General features: G+C 40.9%; 1 protein-coding gene across 1 annotated transcript; it reads right to left on the bottom strand.

Annotated features, from left to right (window-relative positions):
• Nucleotides 1-355: 355 nt before the first annotated feature.
• Nucleotides 356-19,647, bottom strand: LOC306836059 (rap1 GTPase-GDP dissociation stimulator 1-B). The gene is made up of 14 exons (XM_079362960.1): nt 19,397-19,647; nt 18,244-18,348; nt 17,979-18,101; nt 14,268-14,393; nt 13,613-13,741; nt 12,562-12,687; nt 11,844-11,987; nt 8,483-8,614; nt 7,166-7,300; nt 6,957-7,082; nt 3,545-3,684; nt 2,114-2,240; nt 1,614-1,742; nt 356-645 (listed from the first exon to the last, which is right to left on the bottom strand). Exons 1-14 carry the CDS (start codon nt 19,407-19,409, stop codon nt 518-520), a joined length of 1,683 nt encoding a protein of 560 aa, XP_079219086.1. The 5' UTR covers nt 19,410-19,647; the 3' UTR covers nt 356-517.
• Between the last annotated feature and the right edge of the window lie 833 nt (nt 19,648-20,480).

Here is a 20,480-nt window from a genome sequence, read left to right as displayed (position 1 = left end):
CCTTACTGGATAAAAAATTCTCAAATTCTTCAAATACTTGATTCTTTAAAACCTGCATAACAACTCAGGATTTGATTAGTTGGGAATTTCTAGATAGGATTTTCTTTAAATATCTGAAACTATTATGTTCACTACAGCAACCTCCAACATTATTCACATCTAAGAGTAAGATCAAAATGGTCACACCATGAAATGCAACAGGTCAGTTATCTTTTATCACATTTATAGCTCATTCATGTGGCTCCTTTAAAACAGATGGACTTTGAATGCTTTCAAACTTTTTAAGTCATACCATGGGTTAGGGTTAGGGTTATAGGATGAAGAAAATAGTTGTAGCTGAATGCTTAGCAAGAAATACAGGAATGGTTTCATTCTTTATTTGGTGAATTGTTGCCTAAAGACCAGTGACATTTGAGAAGTAAGTTCAATGTTGAACATATTCTGTGCATTTGGACATTTTCTTTATTAACATTTGTTACTAAATAAATAACTCCAGTCATGGAAGATTCTTGCTTCTTTAGGTGGTGTCACTGAGAACAGCCAGTATGGAGCTGGCCTGAGAGGAAAGTTTACTGTTACTGTGATCAGTCAATTTTGAGAGAATCTCCGTCATATTTACAGAGTCTAGCTCATCCTTCATCACACCTGGAGAGGACAAAGATAAGACAAGAAGAAGACAATGTTAAAAGAAGAAGATCACTCGTTGACAGTTACAAACAAAGAATGGAATCAAATGCAGAGTCTGAGGTAGCATTCAAAAACAATGTTCTTTAATACAATCGGAGGTCTGGTACACAAATCCAGATGAGCATACAAAAAGCAGGTATGTAAAGGACCTTAGTCTTTGTCTGTTAACATTAACAAAAGAACAGGTAAAAAGACAATGCTCATCATCCTCTTGTCCTCAGGTCATTTCTGACTCCACAGTAAGTCTTTTGCCGTCAATTTTTTTTTATTCATCAAATACTCTGAAAATAATGAGGGTTGTTTGATACTATGCTCTTCATGATTAAACTAAATGTTAAGTACTTTCATTAAAGTATGGGTCTTTTATTGCATTTCATAACATCTGTTGTCCTCTGGGATCAAATACACCCAGAAGCACAAATTATCACACCATACAGCTTTCCAAAACATGTTCAATCTTTGATCATTATGATCAAATTATGTTCTGAGCCGACCAGTCACAGTCCTTGCGGTTCACGTCGACGCAACGCATAGTCAGGATTTTTTGGAGGTGCGCGTAGGGCCACTGCATAGGGTCCACGTCGGGGTCAATGTCGACTGCGTAGCTACAGCATTGACGCGATGCAGAAGTATAAATTAGGCTTTAAGCTTGTGGTGTTTTCATCCAAAAATTCAAGAAATCTTTTGTAGTAACAATTTTTCTTCTGTCTTATTTTCTAAATTAAATGATGAAAGAATCATATTGTGAACCCAGTATTGTGAATTGTATCACGAGTTTAGTAAATCATTATGTCCATTCTCCTAAACCATCAACCTAAAAACAGGAGCAGATTCTGTCCTCGCCAGACACATTTTTTTAAATATTTGATCTTCATTGGGTTAGGATAAGGATGTGCTTTTGTGTTGAGTATAAAAACAAAACTTACTGCAGTTAACCAGGCTGCAGATTAGACCTAAAGCACTGAACTTCACTTCAAGTGCTCCAACAGGGTCCTCCAAAATCTTCTTCAGGAGAGGAAACAGCTGAGCTTCCCTGAATACATCCTTCACTGAGTCTATGTGTGTATATATATATATATATATATATAGAGAGAGAGAGAGAGAGAGAGAGGGAGAGAGGGGGGTCACATTGTTAAATTGACTGATCCTTGTAAATCAATTTGTTTAAATGGTTAAAAACTGAAAACATTTCTAACTGATACAGAATATCTGATTACACAATTCTTAGGGTAAGGTGAAATTTGATGCCGTTTGTTGACTTCATAAAGTTAATTGTCCAAACTGTGTGGTGCATGTCAGACTACATTTAGCGAGTTACAGAGATCTCTCACAACATTCACAGAAATAAAATATATAGTATAAGTATGATAATTTAAGAAAATTATACTGAAGTGCTTTAGGACGTAAAAGTCTTTTAAAAAATTACCTATATTAATGGCAGAGGCTATCGCCAGGGAAACCAGGGCCTCACTCTGCATGATGACATGCTCACTTGTTGCCATGGAAATAAGATGTTGAATCCCAGCTGTTTTGGCAACAGCATGAACAACTTCCTGTCAGAGAGGAAGTGAATTATCAAGATGCAATATATGGAAACACATCACACAATGGAGACATTTGGATCACAAGGAGAAATCTACAGTCTTAATTGCTCAAGGTTTCTGTCTGTTCTACATGAGTCTCTACATGAGTCTGCTTCTGATCTAGGTTCCAGCCTTTAAAGGAATTTTGACTTTCTCAACTGAAATTATTTTAAATGTTTCTCAGTACTCCGATCATGATGAATTATTGTTGGGTTTTTATCAGCAAAATTATACAATACATTTAGCAGACGCTTTTATCCAAAGTAACAAATATAGGAGGGTAAGAACAACACCAGCAGTGACTTAGAAAGGAGGAATCAGAAGATGACCAGCTTTTTTAAAATAGTGGAAATGAACCAAGAATATAAATTCTTGGCTCTCCGACGCCCCTCAACCAAGACTTAAAAAAGAATGTATATACTGAAGTGGTCTGAACTGATTTCACACTCAGCTTTGACCAATGAATGATCAATTCATCAAGCCGTCAACTCTAAATTGTGAAAAGGATACAACGATGTATAAAGGCTTTATCACAGACAGATTGCAGTACAAGCACCAAGGAACACAAAGAAGGCACCATCTCTGCAACTCTGTGCGTAGCAACTCTGACAAAAAGGCTTCATCAAAGGCGTGGAAGAGAGGTAGATGAAACTCATAGGCACAAAAGATGAATACAGCAGTTCTACATGAGGGTGTTGAGGTTGCCCTCAAAAAGTTTAACGAGATGTTGTCTTGTCAGATAACATAGATCTTGTGAAGTTTTTAGAGGGAGGGTAAATACAGGTAAATGTGTAAACATTAAACTCATTTCAGCGTTACTTGAGGAATTTGGTGGTGAATCAAAATTTAAGAAATACATGTTGATAGAAATGCAATATGAGAAAGTGTTGAGGAACCTCAGCCCACCAGTATGTTTATTGATGCTTGACTCAAGACATGCAGACAAAGCACTGCTCCTGTGTGTTGTCTTTTGAAGCCACACTAATTTACTCAGGAAATAAAAATAAAGGAAGTGAGAGCATTGGCATCTGAACTTTGTGTCCGGTGCCATGATATGGGAGACATGAAAAGTCTAGTTTATGTATTTAAAGTTGTTGCTACCTCCTTTAAATGTCCAGGAGGGTTAAGCCTGGTACTTTTATTCTGTTTTTTTTGTTTCAGAGTGTTGGCACCCCCTGGTGGCCAGTTGGGGCTGACTTGCTGTTTCTGGTTTTGTAGATTGTGTGTTTATGTGCATGTGTGTTTATAGTATTGTGGAGTAGACATGAGCTCACGGCACTGCGACTGTGTCTGATCAGAGCGGCGAGCAAGCGGCTGGCTTCTCCTTGGACTCCTGCATGATCCTTGGCATCACACCACTCCATGACCCGAGCAAGAAGAACCGAGTCTCTGCCGAGCACCAACGCAGCCTCCTCTGACCCCCAAGACAAAAAAATGGAGGAGTATTCAGTGAAGCTTCAAATTAACAACAAATGTGAGCATGTGGATATAAATATACACAAATAAAAGTTTGTATACATCCATGTATAATTTAATGCATATATCATATAATCATAGCTGCTTCTCATTGCTTTGACATTTATCATGCATGCACCTGTGAAATAGGCTTAGTGCACCATTTCCTGAGCAAAACCACAAACAAACTTATACGTGTCTCAGTTTTTTTTTTGGTCCCTCTGCAGTCGAGACAGAGACCGGAGCCCAGAGACACACCGCTGACGCCTACACACACACACACACACACACACACACACACAATGCTACTCATAACTGCACTATTATCTTATTTAGTCTTGTACATATTAGTCTTTGACTACTTGTTTGTAATATTTACATTGTACAGAGAGAGCACTGTCTACTGAAGTATGTTAAACATACCTGGCCAATAAAGCTGATTCTGATTCTGACATACACACATACACAGTTTTTAAGGGTTCGAGACAAAGAGACAGATTAGCTATAAAAAGGCTTTGAAATGTTGATTGAGTCTCTTTGTCTCTTCCTAAGTGACTCCAAGTTGCTTTGAAAAAATATCCTTTTTTTGGGGACTTTTACTCTGAGACCTGTTTGCTTTCTTATTTTTACTTTTATAATGTTTTACTTTATTGATTTGTATTGGGGTTGGAAAAGACTTTGACATATTTTTCGTCTTTTTTATTTTTCGTCTTTTTACTCTTTATTTAGTTTTTTTTCAAAATTAACAAACATAAAACACAACCAAACATACGCACAAAAAGTAATGAGGGGTCCATCTCAGTATTTCCTCTTAAGACATTTTTGCGCAGCAGAGATCACTGTCTGACTTTTTATGTCGGTCGTCCATCCATTTCTTCCAGCATTGATCATGAGACCGTGCTCTAGTTCGTAGGTAATAAGTCCGTTTTTTCAAAGAGAAATTCTCTTCCACTATGGACAACCATTGTGCTGGACTTGGAGGGTCACTTTTCAGCCAGTTCCTTGTGATGGCCTTTTTACAAACAAGATTCAGAATTTTAAAGAGAATGTTTCTTTCTTATGGATCAAGTCATAAGGGATCAGGCCTATGTACAAAATCCAGGGGTCTCTGGGAATCTTATAGCATAGAACATCTTCAAACTACTGAATAACCCTATCCTAGAATGTTTGAAATTTCTCACAAAACCAAAACATATGTGAGTGATTAGCATTTATCTGCATGTCTCCAACAGAGCTGAAGAGTATCGAGTTGCTTATTTTTAAATTGGGGTGAAACAAAAAAGCGAATCACATTTTTCCACCCAAATTCCCTCCATGAATTGTTTCCATTCTGTTTCTGCAAGCTTCTATAAAGTTTACAAACAATCTTTGATGGAGCGTTTTTGTAAGCACCAATCAGAATTTCAATTCAGCTGAGATTTCATTTCTTAATTCTGTATTGTAGAAGTGTCTGAGCTGTAAATACCTAAAGTCTTTTTGATTTTTAAATACATTTTATAAAATCTTCTGAAATACTCCTTTTTTGACTGGGTTCCTTCATGGTGCCCTTTGAGCCTCGGAGGAAAGTATTGACCCACCACACTGCTACACACAAAAAACTGACCTCATGCCACCTTGCATTAGAGTAGAATGATGTTGCGGCTAAGGGGTTGTACTCGTACCTAATTATCCTAGAGAACGGATTTTAGGCGGTAAATCCTAGCTGGCGGTTAGATTGACCATTTCTCCTTGACTGGCTATTTGAGGTTTTTATCGCGGCTCCAATCTGTGAGGAAATAACAGACTAGAGATCAGTAAGAAGGTAGCCTTCTGAGTTCTTGGAAAGAGTAGACTAGTTATTTACAGCAGGTGACAAACTTCTGTCAGCTGTCCTTTTTACCCTATTTGTGCAACATCGAGGACGCACAGGAACAAACAAATGTCTCACCATCATCAACTTCAGGAAATTGATTGAAATGAAAAAGATTTATTGTTCCAAAGGGAGAAAGTGGGCAAAATAAGTGAAAAATAAAGGTAATAATGAAAATGACTATAACCTCCACTGCTTCCTTCCCCTCATTCTCTTTTTCATCATAGCATATAAACAGCACTAGATTAACAAAAGTGTGCATTTCTTTGTAGTAAGTAAACCCAACTAAAGAAACTGAAAATGGATTCTATAAACCACTCTGGCCTCAGGTGATTGTGTAAATCTGTTCCCAATTAAACAACCTGTTTTCCATAAATACCTGTTGGTACATTATAAATGTAAATATCATCACGCCGTCAAATTTGACCATAAGAAAATATTTTCCTCACACAACTAAAGGCCACGGGACTATGTTAGCTCCTTAGCTATGTTACGGCCCCAGCCACACCCCCTCTCCTGTGTTTGAGACTCACCCCTGTTTGTTTGTAAGTGTGTGTAAATGTCTCATTTGCCTGATTTTGTTCACCTGTGCTACCTGCTGGAAAAGCTTAATTGGAACATTGCTGCAGGAGGAAATTAACCAATGAGAAGAGAGCCCTGCATCCACACAACTTGGTCAGCCAGCAGTGGGGTGCAGCTCTGTTTCTTTTAAGCTCGCCACTGTGCTTCTGTTTGTTAATGTTCATTAAAGAACTTGTTGTCTTGTGTCTTCTGAGGCTTTTGTTTTGTGTTCAGCTGAGGCCGGTATTAGTATTTTTGTTGACACACACACACACACACACACACACACACACACACACACACACACACACACACACACACACACACACACACACACACACATTAGGTTTTGTATTTGTTTAGAAACAGTAAGTTTAGGAGTGATGTTTGTTTGGTGTTCAATGTGGTTAGTTATAGTTAGGTTTTATTTTAATTTATTTCACTATTTAGATTTAGTATGTAAAACATTTATTAAGAGTCCTTCTCTTTTATTATGTTTTTGATTTGAGCAGCACTCGTTGGCCCTTTCAGTTTGTCTCACCTTTTGATGTGTTTCACCATTTGCGTCTTTTGTAATACATAACTTTAATTTACCAAAAACAACTGGTTTTATGTTACTTCCTTATCCCTCCACAGGCCAGGTCTGAACAAGCCAATCCTCGACATTATCAATCGCTTTGAGTCCTGAGACACACTGGTGGACTTCAATGTTTTTAAAGTAGTGATTTTCCCTCCAGATGACAGGATATGTAGCTGAAAATATGTTAATGAAAAGTTTTATTTTAAGATATGTACTGTGTTTAAAGGAAACCTTAGCTCACCTTGTCCATCCACCATCATACGTAAAGTTCCCAGAAGTTTAAACTGAACTGGAGGCATGTCAGAGCGCAGCAGCCTCTTTATTCTCTCTGTGACTCCATCTTCTAACATCCGCTCTTTATTGGTGGCTGAGAGAGAGAGGGTCATGATTTTAACCATGTTCAACCCATGTCATTTTTGCAGTGTTTGTAATTTCTCTCACTGACAGTACCGGGGATGGCGAGGTTTCTGAGTGCGCTCAGTCCAGCATGTTGAACAGACACGTCTCCTTCATCAACATGTTTCTCCAGTAGGGTGAGAATGTGCGGCACCACACCGAGGTCGAGCATCTTCACACAGTTACTGTCTGAAAGATACTCAAAAACACACACAAACAGGTTGGATCAGATGACGTTTATTGGCAGAAAGTAGTGGGTGGGTGGAAGTGTAGACCAGAATGAGATAGTTTAGGTAACAAGGAGCCGTTATTTTGGCTGTTCAAGTACAAGCAGTGACTGGGAGCCAGTGTAAGGACATGAACAGCAGAGTGACAAGCTCTTTGGGGAGGTTGAAGACTAGTTGTTCTGCTGTGTTTTGGATAATATGCAAGCTATCTGTATTGAGTGCAAGAACCCCTGTCAGTCAAGATTTGCAAAAGTGTGTGATATCACAAAGGCATGTACACGGAGCTGTATAGCATGTTCTGACTAGTAATGTAAAGGTAACGTTAGCGGGCCATCAATCATGACACAAAGGTTGCTGCCATTTTATGGCATGAGTTTGATCTGTTGTTGAAAAAAGATGCACTTCTATGTTGGAGAGGGTTGAGGGAAAAAGCTCTCTTCAATGTTCTGAATTTAGACTACAGTACCTGTTTTAAACACTAGGGGTTGTTGGGGTCAGTCAGAAAGCCAGAGAAAGCAGAGAAGCCTTACTGGTAGTTATTTAGCTGGACAAACAGATTAAATGACTCTTACTCCTAGCATGTTCTGCAACACATAACACATGGGTGTGATGTTTAGGGTTTACAAAATCAGATCATCGGCTCATCCATTGAAAGCATCTTGAGTTTCATTAATTAACTTGATGTTGCTTTATTTACATAAATTCTGTTATAATTCAAAGAGTAGTTGTTTGTGATTACTGGTTTATTTGCATCGTGACATATGTTATATATGAGGGCTTTGTGTTTGGATTTCACGCCTTCAGTTAATTAATTTGAGATTGATATTGTAATATGTAGTTTCCTCATTTCAGGGTGGTGCCCCTAGCTTTATTAACTCAATTTAATAAGATTGTTGATTTATATTAATAATTAAGTAAAGATAATTATTAATGTTAATTTAATAAATGCTGACCATGTAATAGCTCTGCAAAACCCCAACAGTGTCAAATTGTGAACCTGAATTTCCCTCGGGATCAATAAAGTATCTATCTATCTATCTATCTATCTATCTATCTATCTATCTATCTATCTATCTATCTATCTATCTATCTATCTATCTAATTAAATAATTCTCCTGTAAAGTGTGTGTTATTTTCTTCTCACCATTTCTGGCAAAGTTAGCGATAGCGAGCGCTCCTGAGAGTTGCAGCTGAGTGTTTGAGCTCTGCAGCCACGACAGAACATCCTGATAAACCAGACCTGACCCCTCTCCAAAACACTTCTGCATGGACTCATCTGAAACACACACACAAAGACACATAAACACACAAAATCACAAAAAGCACATTACCTTACCTGCAGATTTATCATACAAATTAACCTATGTATTGATTTCACTCAAATTAATCACACATTTATAATGAAAAGAAATATTGGATGGATGGGTTGACAAATGGATGGATAATGATGTGGATGGTTGCCACGGTACTGTGCTCGCTTGTCTTCTTTTTTTTTAGATTTTTGTTCAACTTCTCTTTTAAACATTGGACAGTCCTCTGCCGAACTTTTTTATCATTGAACCAGAAAGTTATACAGATTCTTGCTGGAGTAGCAGCAGCTCTCTGTGGACTTTACCGGAGAAAATCGCAAACGAGATAAAAAAGCAGGCGTGCTCATGAAATTGAGGCAGTGGGGATTATGCACTGCACCTCCATCCATTCACCTGGCGAATTTCCGCTCCCTGGCTAATAAGATGGACGAACTGCTGCTTCTAAACACCAGTAACACAGACTTTAGCAGATCTGCCACCCTGTGTTTTACTGAAACCAGACTCAGTGAACACATCCTGGATGACTCACTACATCTACTGGACTTTTAGCTCCTCTCCAGGAAGACGAGGAGAGGCAGAGTATGCTATTACTAGGGGTGGGACTTTAACGAGTTAATTACAATTAATTAATTACAAGAAAATAATTTGTTCCATTTTTTTTAACACAATTAAATAACAGTTTGCCTTATCAACAGCTCGGAACTGTTTGTCATAGCTTCGCACTAGCTAAGTCACAAGTACAAAGAAGAGGCGTTTGTAGCCCAAACTCGATCAAATGACTGGCTTCAGGACCAAAATTAATAATTCAACGTCTGATAACCTTACAAATTCACTCACTAAATTGATTGCTCTGGAGTCTGGACTGTAGACCACAATTATTGGTAGAAGATATGTCATGATTCCTATCATGGCAGGGTCTTCCTTTCCTTTTATGTGTTGTCTGTGTTCCCTGTCTGTGATCCTCATGTTGCTTTTTCCCTGTTAGTCTCTATTTTTTCCTTTAACCCTGGAAGCAGTGAGGTGGCGGCCATGATGAGAGCCGTTCGAATTCTCTAAAAGTTAAGGAAAGGTGGCTCAATGCTTCCTTTATAACCTCCTTTAGGAAACACTGGACCATCCTTTACGAAAGGAGAGAAGAAAGTGCCGACCCATAATTCCTTGCGGCAACAACTTTTAAAGCAACTCGCGCAGCCGACCCGTATCCGAGCGTTCACGAAAACTAAGGATCTGTCCAAGGAGAAATGTGGAGACAATCTGCATATTGATTTGACTTATAATTAGTGACAGCCTTTGTATTTATTTCATTTCTTTTTATTGAGGTAAACTCTGAACGTGATGTTGACGTTATAAAATCATCAAAGTGAAGTTTCCTGGTATGTAATAAAGCCTACCTTTTATTGTTATTCACACCACGTGGTTTTTAGGATTATTTCACCGGAAAGAAGGCTCAAACATTTTTAGATGAGCTTTTTGTAGTCCATTTTCTGAAAACTGTAGTTCCACCACAGCAGACTTGCGTCACTAACCTCCTTAATGTGTCTCTTTTCTTTGGATTGTTGATTATCCCATCTGCACAACAAATGTACCTTTATAGGTTCTATAAACATATCTACAAAAGAATTTCTGCAGCACTCAAGGTTCCTAAGAGCACAGTGGCATCCATAATCCTTAAATGGAAGAAGTTTGGGACAACCAGAACTCTTCCTAGACCTGGCCGTCCAGCCAAACAGAGCAATCGTGGGAGAAGAGCCTTGGTGAGAGAGGTAAAGAAGAACCAAGAGATCACTGTAGGGAGATGAGAGAAAGTTCCACAAAGTCAACTATCACTGCAGCCCTCCACCAGTCGGGGCTTTATGGAAGAGTGGCCCGATGGAAGCCTCTCTTCAGTGCAAGACATGAAAGTCTGCATAGAGTTTAACAATGAAGGACGCCCAGATTATGACAAAGAAGATTCTCTGGTCTGATGAGACCATGTGTGGAGAAAACTCATCACCTGCACAATACAATCCCAACAGTGAAACATGGTGGTGGCAGCATTATGCTATGGGCGGGGGGGGGGGGGGGGGGGGGGTTCAGCTGCAGGGACTGGTTGTAATTGAAGGAAAGATGAATGCAGCCAAGTACAGAGATATCCTGGAAGAAAACCTCTTCCAGAGTGCTCAGGACCTCAGACTGGGCTGAAGGTTCACCTTCCAACGAGACAATGACCCGAAGCACACAGCTAAAATAACAAAGGCTTCAGAACCGCTCTGTGACCATTCATGACCGGCCCAGCCAGAGCCCTGACCTAAACCCAACTGAGCATCTCTGGAGAGACCTAAAAATGGCTGTCCACCAATGTTCACCTTCCAACCTGACAGAACTGGAGGATCTGCAAGAAGAATGGCAGAGGATCCCCAAATCCAGGTGCGAAAAACTTGTTGCATCATTCCCAAGAAGATTCAAGGTTGACCTAGCTCAAATGATCTGAGCAAATGATCTGAATACTTATAATCATGTAATATTTCAGTTTTTCTTATAAAAGAAAAAAAATAGCAAAATAAAATTAACTTTTTTTGATTTTAGCAAATGGCTGCAATGATACCAAGAGTGAAAAATTTAAAGGGATCTGAATACTTTCGGTACCCACTGTACATGAATATTTGAGGTTAGGGTTATGGTTAGGTCCTAGGACAGATGATTGGACAACAGTCAATATGTTTTCATGTACAATTAAAACACTTCTTATGAATCACACCTGTAACTTTACACTGTAAAACTGTAGGTGTAAAAGTCAGGTATATTGAAGCCGTAAGTCAGAATTTTCCATGTCAGGAAGCTGGCTCTTTTTTCAGCTGCCTAAATTACCTGTGATCTCTTTCAGTCTTGAAGAGGTCAAAAAGCTCCAGCAACACCTGCAGTATGGAGATCAACTTTATAAACAAATTAGACCTGCCTTTTCGTGGCTTTTGGCCTTTATTAAGATCCATGAGGGATAGGCCACAAGGTAAAACATATTGGTCTAACTTTGGTGATAATGTGTTGTAAAAAAATCCCATTCTCCTTTTTTATTCCCTTTCTGTCTTACGTGATGTCAGCTGTCTGTCCACATTGTCTTGCATTGTATCAGGATGGGTTTCTGCTCCAGTAAGGAGATGAATACTGAGACAGAATAAGAGTTGCTGCTCTGTGCTCTGTGATGGGAGCTGTGCTGACCTCCTAACAGCAGGGACACCATGAGGTTGGAGGCGATCTTGATGCTGCAGAGATCATGGGGGTCCGAGGCGGCCTGCAGAGCCCGGATCATATCGGATAAAGCCTCTGGTACTCCTGACTCTGCAAACTGCAGTTTCAGTGTATCTGTTGGGACAATTATCAAAATTATTTAAAACTGACCCTGTATCACAACAAATAACTCAACATTGAACCACTGACTGTGAAAGAGAAGACAGAAACAAGGGTGTGTGCACTTTGATGTGGGGCACTAATATTTTACCTAGACATGGTTAACAATTCTCCTGGAGTGAGCATAAAACCGTTGGCTCTATAAATCTACAGGGATACATTCTTGTAAATTTGTGGATCCATTTCTTTAAGGATGTCATTGTGCCAAGTTTGTCGAGTTTCCAACCCTATAGGGTCGACCTTTTTTATATTATGCAGTTGTTGTAGTTTAGAAGTGCTATTAAATCACCCTGTTCTAACCCTAACCTATAATGATCATAATAAATAATACATATGAATAATTTATTTTTCTATATAATGTAATATATACATATATACGTATTATATATAATCTATGTAATTCTGAGGTATATATTTAACTTTGTTTGTGTGTGACAGAGAGAGAAAGAGGGGTGATCTCTGAATTCAGAGAATATGAGTCAAGATTTAAACAATTATTTCACCAAATATTTTATTCAGCAGCTCTTACCGCTCTCTCCCAGTGATCCAAGTATCTCCAGTATCACATGACGGCGTTCAGCATCAGGAGCTCGTTTTAGCTGAAACGTCAAAACACCTGCAACATCTTGATCAGCCAAAGCTTCCCGCGCAGAGTCTGCAAACACACCGTTATTTTTTTTAACAAATTTGTAGTTGTACGAAACACTTTATACAGATTGCTCTAGCAGACACAAACTACCCTCTTCACCCTCTACTTGATCCTCCTAGGTCATGTCATCATGTGACACTGAATTTTTTGTCTGCTGTTCCTACAATACCCAACTCTACATGAAAACCAACACCCCTTTCATTCACACAGCTGGAGGAGCTAAAGGTTAAGATGAGTCAAATGTCCTCCAATCAAACAGTTTAAAACAGAAGCCATCCTAGTTGGCACATTAAAGCACATTAAACCCATCCTGCACTCACTACACTGGCTTCCTGTCTCACTAAGGGTCGAATATAAAATGTCATTACTCACCCATCAATTCTACAATTACTTTCACAACTGTGTGTCTTTAGGTAGCTTGTAGGCTAGATTTGCTCTGTTAAAATCCTCTAGAATGATGAGCAGAGAGTCAGGATGTTTTTTCTCCACGTCCGTGATCTGGTCAGACAGGAGCTGTAATGCCTCTGTTACATATATATATATATATATATATATATATATATATATATATACGCCTGAGGTGGGATATAAACATCGACCATAACAAACAAGGAGAACTAAACGGTTTATGGAAACACTCTCCAGATTAGGGCTAGACGACTTCTTCCTCCGACAAGAATCTCTGTGTAACTTTCTGGTTCAATGAGAACGAGTGAAAAAAGTTTGGCAGTATACTGTCCACTGTTCAGTAATAAATACTGTACCATCTTCCCTTTTAATATATAACGTTAGGCTGCCATGTTCTGACCAAACACATGACCAACAAGCACATTCTGAATGGGCACTGATCAGAAAAATCTAAAGAAAGTTGAGAACTTTCTAACAAAACACAGAGATAACTTGCGCTTGAATTAAACACGATAATTCTCACCAATGTCAGCCAGGTTGCACAGAGCCAGCAGGCACACATTGACCAGGGGGTCGTTCTCTGGATAATCCCTGATGATGGTCACTAGTCTGGGAATGACACCACTCTGGACTAACTGGTCTTGTTGGTTTGCTGGTTCACATAGTGACAAGAACAGATAACACACATTATTATTATATTTTATGATTTATGTATTTCTGTGCCTTTTAGTCAATAAATTGTTGTCTTTCTTGTTTATTGCTACTGCTGGTGAGTGATAATAGTTGATTACAGTCCATGTAACAAAACTGTCAAAAAATAAAACCACATAATAAACGTCTGTCACTTACAATATTAAAGGCTCTCTTTAGAACAAATAATCATGAGATTTACTTTTGGGTAAAAGTTAAAATTAATTCACTTCATAGTTTATACAAAGATTTAGAAGCTTTGAAAAACCTCAGCAATCTGCTTAAGAGGAAATAACGACTCAGGTACATCAAATTCTTTGTTCATTAGATTTGCAGGAAAGTTTGACCAAAGACCAAAAATGACCAAAATCATAAAGTTTTAAAAAGGTGGATGAGCTAAATTCCTGGAATCTCAACATTGCATGTTTTTGGTGGGACTGAACATCTCACTGAACATCTCGATCATCAGAGAGCCTGCACACACTCACAGTTATCGAAGCAGATCCGTCCGATAGCTCTTCCAGTGTTTAGCAGCATCTCCTCGTTGTTGCTGTTCAAATGTGGAACCAGAACTTTTACCAGACCTGCCTCAATGCACGGCTCCCTCACTGCAGCTACAACACACAAATACATGAACACATGTGTATATAAATTCAATGTAAGATTAGATAACCTTTTGTTGATCCCATGGAGAGACACTTAGATGTAGGGTAAGGGAAAGGAATTAATAAGTTCATCCAATCAGAATGAGAATAGATAAATAAAAGGTACATACAACTCGTATACACAATTTAAGATGGCAGGATAAAGTGACATCATAGACGTGTTATGTAAACAGCACTATGACACACCCACTGGTTAAGGACTGATACGGTATGCATCAAGGTTAAAGTCAAACACTAGCAATAGTTGCACAAGGCAACTTATGAATACACAATGATCACGTGACAAACAATCAGATCAATCTTTTATACTTCCTGATCTATAGATTGGCACAAATTTGGCCCGTGAATAACTGGCTCAAAATTATTGAAAAAAATATTCACCAACTGTCTATTTTTAAAATTTAAATGATGAGATTATTCTGATGTTTTGTTGTTGATTTTTTTCATGAGAAAAACTGACTGATTGTACCTATTTTTATCGATTGCTTCATCTTGATAAATTTGTGGATATATCTTTTAATTGTGTCAACCATGTGAGATGAATTCTTTTAGGTTTGTGAAGCTGTAATACGTGTGTGTAAGAGATCTCATTACAGCAGCAGTTATATTTCATCCAGCGCCAACTGTCTGTTGTCTGAGAAGCTTCACACAGATGTTTGAGTCAAGGAGATAAGTTCTTCATGCTGCAGAGTCCTGGTTCAGCAGGCCAGTGGCTGCAGAGTCCTGGTCCAGTAGGCCAGTGGCTGCAGAGTCCTGGTTCAGCAGGCCAGTAACTGCAGAGTCCTGGTTCAGCAGGCCAGTGGCTGCAGAGTCCTGGTCCAGCAGGCCAGTGGCTGCAGAGTCCTGGTCCAGCAGGCCAGTGACTGCAGAGTCCTGGTTCAGCAGGCCAGTGGCTGCAGAGTCCTGGTCCAGCAGGCCAGTAACTGCAGAGTCCTGGTCCAGCAGGCCAGTGGCTGCAGAGTCCTGGTTCAGCAGGCCAGTGGCTGCAGAGTCCTGGTCCAGCAGGCCAGTGGCTGCAGAGTCCTGGTTCAGCAGGCCAGTGGCTGCAGAGTCCTGGTCCAGCAGGCCAGTAACTGCAGAGTCCTGGTCCAGCAGGCCAGTGGCTGCAGAGTCCTGGTTCAGCAGGCCAGTGGCTGCAGAGTCCTGGTCCAGCAGGCCAGTGGCTGCAGAGTCCTGGTTCAGCAGGCCAGTGGCTGCAGAGTCCTGGTCCAGCAGGCCAGTGGCTGCAGAGTCCTGGTCCAGCAGGCCAGTAACTGCAGAGTCCTGGTCCAGCAGGCCAGTGACTGCAGAGTCCTGGTCCAGCAGGCTAGTGGCTGCAGAGTCCTGGTCCAGCAGGCCAGTGGCTGCAGAGTCCTGGTTCAGCAGGCCAGTGACTGCAGAGTCCTGGTCCAGCAGGCCAGTGACTGCAGAGTCCTGGTCCAGCAGGCCAGTGGCTGCAGAGTCCTGGTCCAGCAGGCCAGTGACTGCAGAGTCCTGGTCCAGCAGGCTAGTGGCTGCAGAGTCCTGGTCCAGCAGGCCAGTGGCTGCAGAGTCCTGGTTCAGCAGGCCAGTGACTGCAGAGTCCTGGTCCAGCAGGCCAGTGACTGCAGAGTCCTGGTCCAGCAGGCCAGTGGCTGCAGAGTCCTGGTCCAGCAGGCCAGTGGCTGCAGAGTCCTGGTCCAGCAGGCCAGTGGCTGCAGAGTCCTGGTCCAGCAGGCCAGTGACTGCAGAGTCCTGGTCCAGCAGGCCAGTGGCTGCAGAGTCCTGGTCCAGCAGGCCAGTGGCTGCAGAGTCCTGGTCCAGCAGGCCAGTGGCTGCAGAGTCCTGGTCCAGCAGGCCAGTAACTGCAGAGTCCTGGTCCAGCAGGCCAGTGACTGCAGAGTCCTGGTCCAGCAGGCTAGTGGCTGCAGAGTCCTGGTCCAGCAGGCCAGTGGCTGCAGAGTCCTGGTCCAGCAGGCCAGTAACTGCAGAGTCCTGGTCCAGCAGGCCAGTGGCTGCAGAGTCCTGGTCCAGCAGGCCAGTAACTGCAGAGTCCTGGTCCAGCAGGCCAGTGACTCCAGGTTCTGGTCATGAAGCATGTTGTCAATCATTGTGAAGTCTTGGTCAAGCATGTTTGAGTTATTGTCTGTGATGTATATTATGGAGTTATGTTATTTGACCATGGCTAAATAAATCTAAGATGATCCACAAGTCTGTCTGATAATGTCCTCCTCATTCATTCAACACAGAAATAGAAACCCATCTTACACTGACAAACAAAAAAACAATCAGGAGATAACGAGATGCAGGGGAGTCCACCCTCTCAGAGATCCAGACATCCAGGGTCTTTTTCAAACCGTCCACTCCACCCTCGCCCCACGACCCCTCCGTTTCCACGTGGAGGGTCCGCCATATTATGTCCGTCTCAAACCACTTAGCGGGGAGTTGGTCATAAAACCCTCCTCCAGCGAGTCTGCACCGATGCCGACTTGATGATCACGTGTAACGCCTATTGCGTCCGGTCGTCACGGAAGGAGTGACCTGTACTAAAGTAAGTTCAGTGTGTTCGTGTTTGAACAACACTGCTCCAACTCAGATATTTAATATCATCATACAGACATGAACAACTTCACCTGTTTATTGTTTTAAAGGATCAAATAAAAGCCTCCTCTTCTTTTCTTCCTTCTGTTCACCTGTTTATTTCATTGTGTTTCATATTTAAAGGGACAAAAACTAAAGAATATTAAATTATGTTACAACTTCTCACTCTTATTTATTTATCATTGTTTTACTTTTCATTTCTTTGTAAAACTTAATTTCGGCTACAAAAAATAAATAAATAAAAGTTTATCAGCTGTGATGTTTATTTATAGTCTCCTTGTCTGCTTTCATTGAAGACAACCTGTTCTTTGATATTATAATAAATTAAACATTATAAATTATAATAAAGAATGTGGCTCCATCTGATCGTGTTGCTATAAGTCTACACTAATATAAATTTATTAGAGAAAAATAATCTACATAAAGACTTTTACAGAATGTATTACGTACATTAATAATAAGCCGTTCCCCCAGGATGCCGCTGAGTAACCATGGTAACACACACTTCCTGTTTCCACCTGAGAGAGTGAAGTTTGTCCCAAAGCCTGCTGCTGTATTTCTACCCTCCACCTGGATGGAGGGGACTTCATTCAGCTGAGTGCACTCCGTCACGGAGGGGGAGTGTGTAGGGGTTGGTTTGAAAAAGGCCTACTGTAGCCAGCAGCTAAGGCAGTCCATGATCCAGACTGTGTTGTCAGGGTGCAGTCCTGTTTCAAGAACCTTGTCCCTTATGGTACAGGGCTGGTTGGTTTTAAAAGTACTAGAGGAGTTAAATACCGTGACTCTTCACAAAGACACTCCTGAACATTTCCATAAATGTTACGCTGATTATCTTCAGAGAAAGAAACTTTAGTGTCTGCAAAGCACCGTGAACCCAATCAAAGAACGTATCTGTACTTTCTGTTAGAGGAGATATTAAATCTCAGAGGAAACTTTCTGAGCAAACATATTAAGGATAGCAAAAAGGAAAATAACCTTCTCGGGCCATCTCTGCCACCAACAGTGCCACCTGGACGCTCAGGTTACTTCTCCTCTCTAACACTTGAGCCAGCGTTGGAAGAATCCCACTCCTGGAAATGTCCACAGCAGCGTCTTTCTCTGTGGATGACAAAAACACCTGTTCATTTAAACCAGAGTAACAAATACACTGGCTCATACCTGTTCATATAAACCATGGTAACAAACACACTACTTCGTCAATCAAACAACACCCAAACACATGAATAGGTGTGTGACTTACTCTTTTCCAGCAGAGCAGTGAGCAGAGTGTCCATGTGAGGCTTCAGCTCCTCCTCAATCAGCTCTGTGCTCACACTGAGAGCCTGCAAGGCCTCACTTAGGGCATCTGCAAAACACACATAGACACAGTAGCACATGCACACACACACAAAGATGGCAATCACCTACCTCTGATAATCTCTTGTAAGCTGAATAGAAATAGCTTAGAGTGAGAGCTGCTGTTAGACATCCTATCCAGTCAGTGTGGGATTTATTTTGTGTTTGTGTAGTTCACTTCATTGATCTGTGAACTTTGTAAGTCTGAATCTTAAAATTATGGATTTGTCATCCTCAGATCAAGAATCAAATGAATTCAAAGGTCAAAGGTATTCTCCACCTCTTCAACCAGTTCTCTTCAGCTCAGCTGAGCAGGGCTGGGCAGCAGGAGCTCAGTCCGTAGGGACTTGGGTTGAGAAGGTTGCTGGTTCAAGTCACTGTGCGCAGGCTTTTCTGGTTGCTAGAGAGGTGCCGGGGCACTTCGTGAGCAATGTCAATGTTCCTTGAGCAAAGCATCAAACCTTAAAAACTGTGCTGGTGTGCTCCCTGCATAGCAAAGCAGCTGCACTGTGACATCTCTCCTTTCATGCATGTCCACAGGTCCTGTGTGTGATTCAGGCCAGTGTGTGTGAGAAGCATGTCTCTACTATAACTGAGTGTCAACCAGAATTTCCCTCAGGGGTTAATAAAGTATTTTTATAAAAGAACAGGCTGTTTCTGTGTCTGTAACTTTAAATATGTAAATGAGCTGTCTGATGTATCTGTTCTTGCTCCATGTCCTATTGTTTAAGGTGAGAAGGCAGACTCTGTCTATCTATCTATCTATCTATCTATCTATCTATCTATCTATCTATCTATCTATCTATCTATCTATCTATCTATCTATCTATCTATCTATCTATCTATCTATCTATCAATCTATCTATCTATCTATCAATCTATCTATCTGTCTGTCTGTCTATCCATCCATCCATCCATCCATCCATCCATCCATCCATCTATCACTGCTGTTATTATACATCATGATTGACATTAAACACACGCACACACACGCACACACACACGCACACACACACGCACACACACGCGCAGTAGGTTATAGATAAGTATTTACTCACCAGTGTCTGTCATGGCTGCTGCTGCTCTGCAGTCTCCCTGTTAGCTCTGTATGAGTGTGTATGTGTTTGTGTGTATTTGTGTGTCTCTGTGAGTATGTGTTTGTGTATGTGTATGAGTATGAGTATGTGTGTGTTGCTAGCATAGGAGTTAACCTCCCTTCTTAAGAAGCTGATGCTAAGCTCCGTTTCCTTGTGCTCCTCCCTCTCTCCCCCATAATCCCATTAACTCTCTCTCGCTCTCTCTACCACCCCTCCCCCTCCATCTCCTCTCCCTGCGCAAACTGCGCCTGCGCTCTTTTCTGTTAAAGAGGGACAAATCCCCAAAGCATCAAATAATCAATACAACAATACAACAACAATACAAACACAATCAAAAAAGCATTTCATAAAAAACATCATAAAGCATGCATGTCATGTGTTACGATGGGATTTTAGCATCTGATTAAATGTGAGAAAAATAAAGCCACAAATAAACAAATAAAGTAATTTAGTACAATAGATATTCACATCAAAATGAGCAACCATTTGTTCCCTTCAACCTTTTTTTCCTGCTTTAAATGATCATTTTACCTGGTCGTACCTGCTGACCACACTAGTCGTAATGACAAAGTATTTAAACACAGCGGGTTGTTTGCCGCTGTTGCACAGAAACTGACAATTCTTTTGACTAATCAACGGACTGCAGTGTTTAGCTTAAACGTACTATCACTACAGGTGGTAGAGTCTGCAGTTATCAGACCTGCTGGTACCTACAGTCTCTAAACTACAGGAGGTAGAGTCTGCAGTTATCAGACCTGCTGCTACCTACAGTCTCTAAACTACAGGAGGTAGAGTCTGCAGTTATCAGACCTGCTGGTACCTACAGTCTCTAAACTACAGGAGGTAGAGTCTGCAGTTATCAGACCTGCTGCTACCTACAGTCTCTAAATGTCCTACAGGAGGTAGAGTCTGCAGTTATCAGACCTGCTGGTACCTACAGTCTCTAAACTACAGGAGGTAGAGTCTGCAGTTATCAGACCTGCTGGTACCTACAGTCTCTAAACTACAGGAGGTAGAGTCTGCAGTTATCAGACCTGCTGCTACC

This window comes from Symphodus melops (genome assembly GCF_947650265.1).
Source record: "Symphodus melops genome assembly, chromosome: 15".
Classification (NCBI taxonomy): Eukaryota; Metazoa; Chordata; class Actinopteri; order Labriformes; family Labridae; genus Symphodus; species Symphodus melops.
The sequence above is the reverse complement of the archived record's forward strand: the minus strand, read 5'-3'. Positions and strand labels throughout refer to the sequence as shown.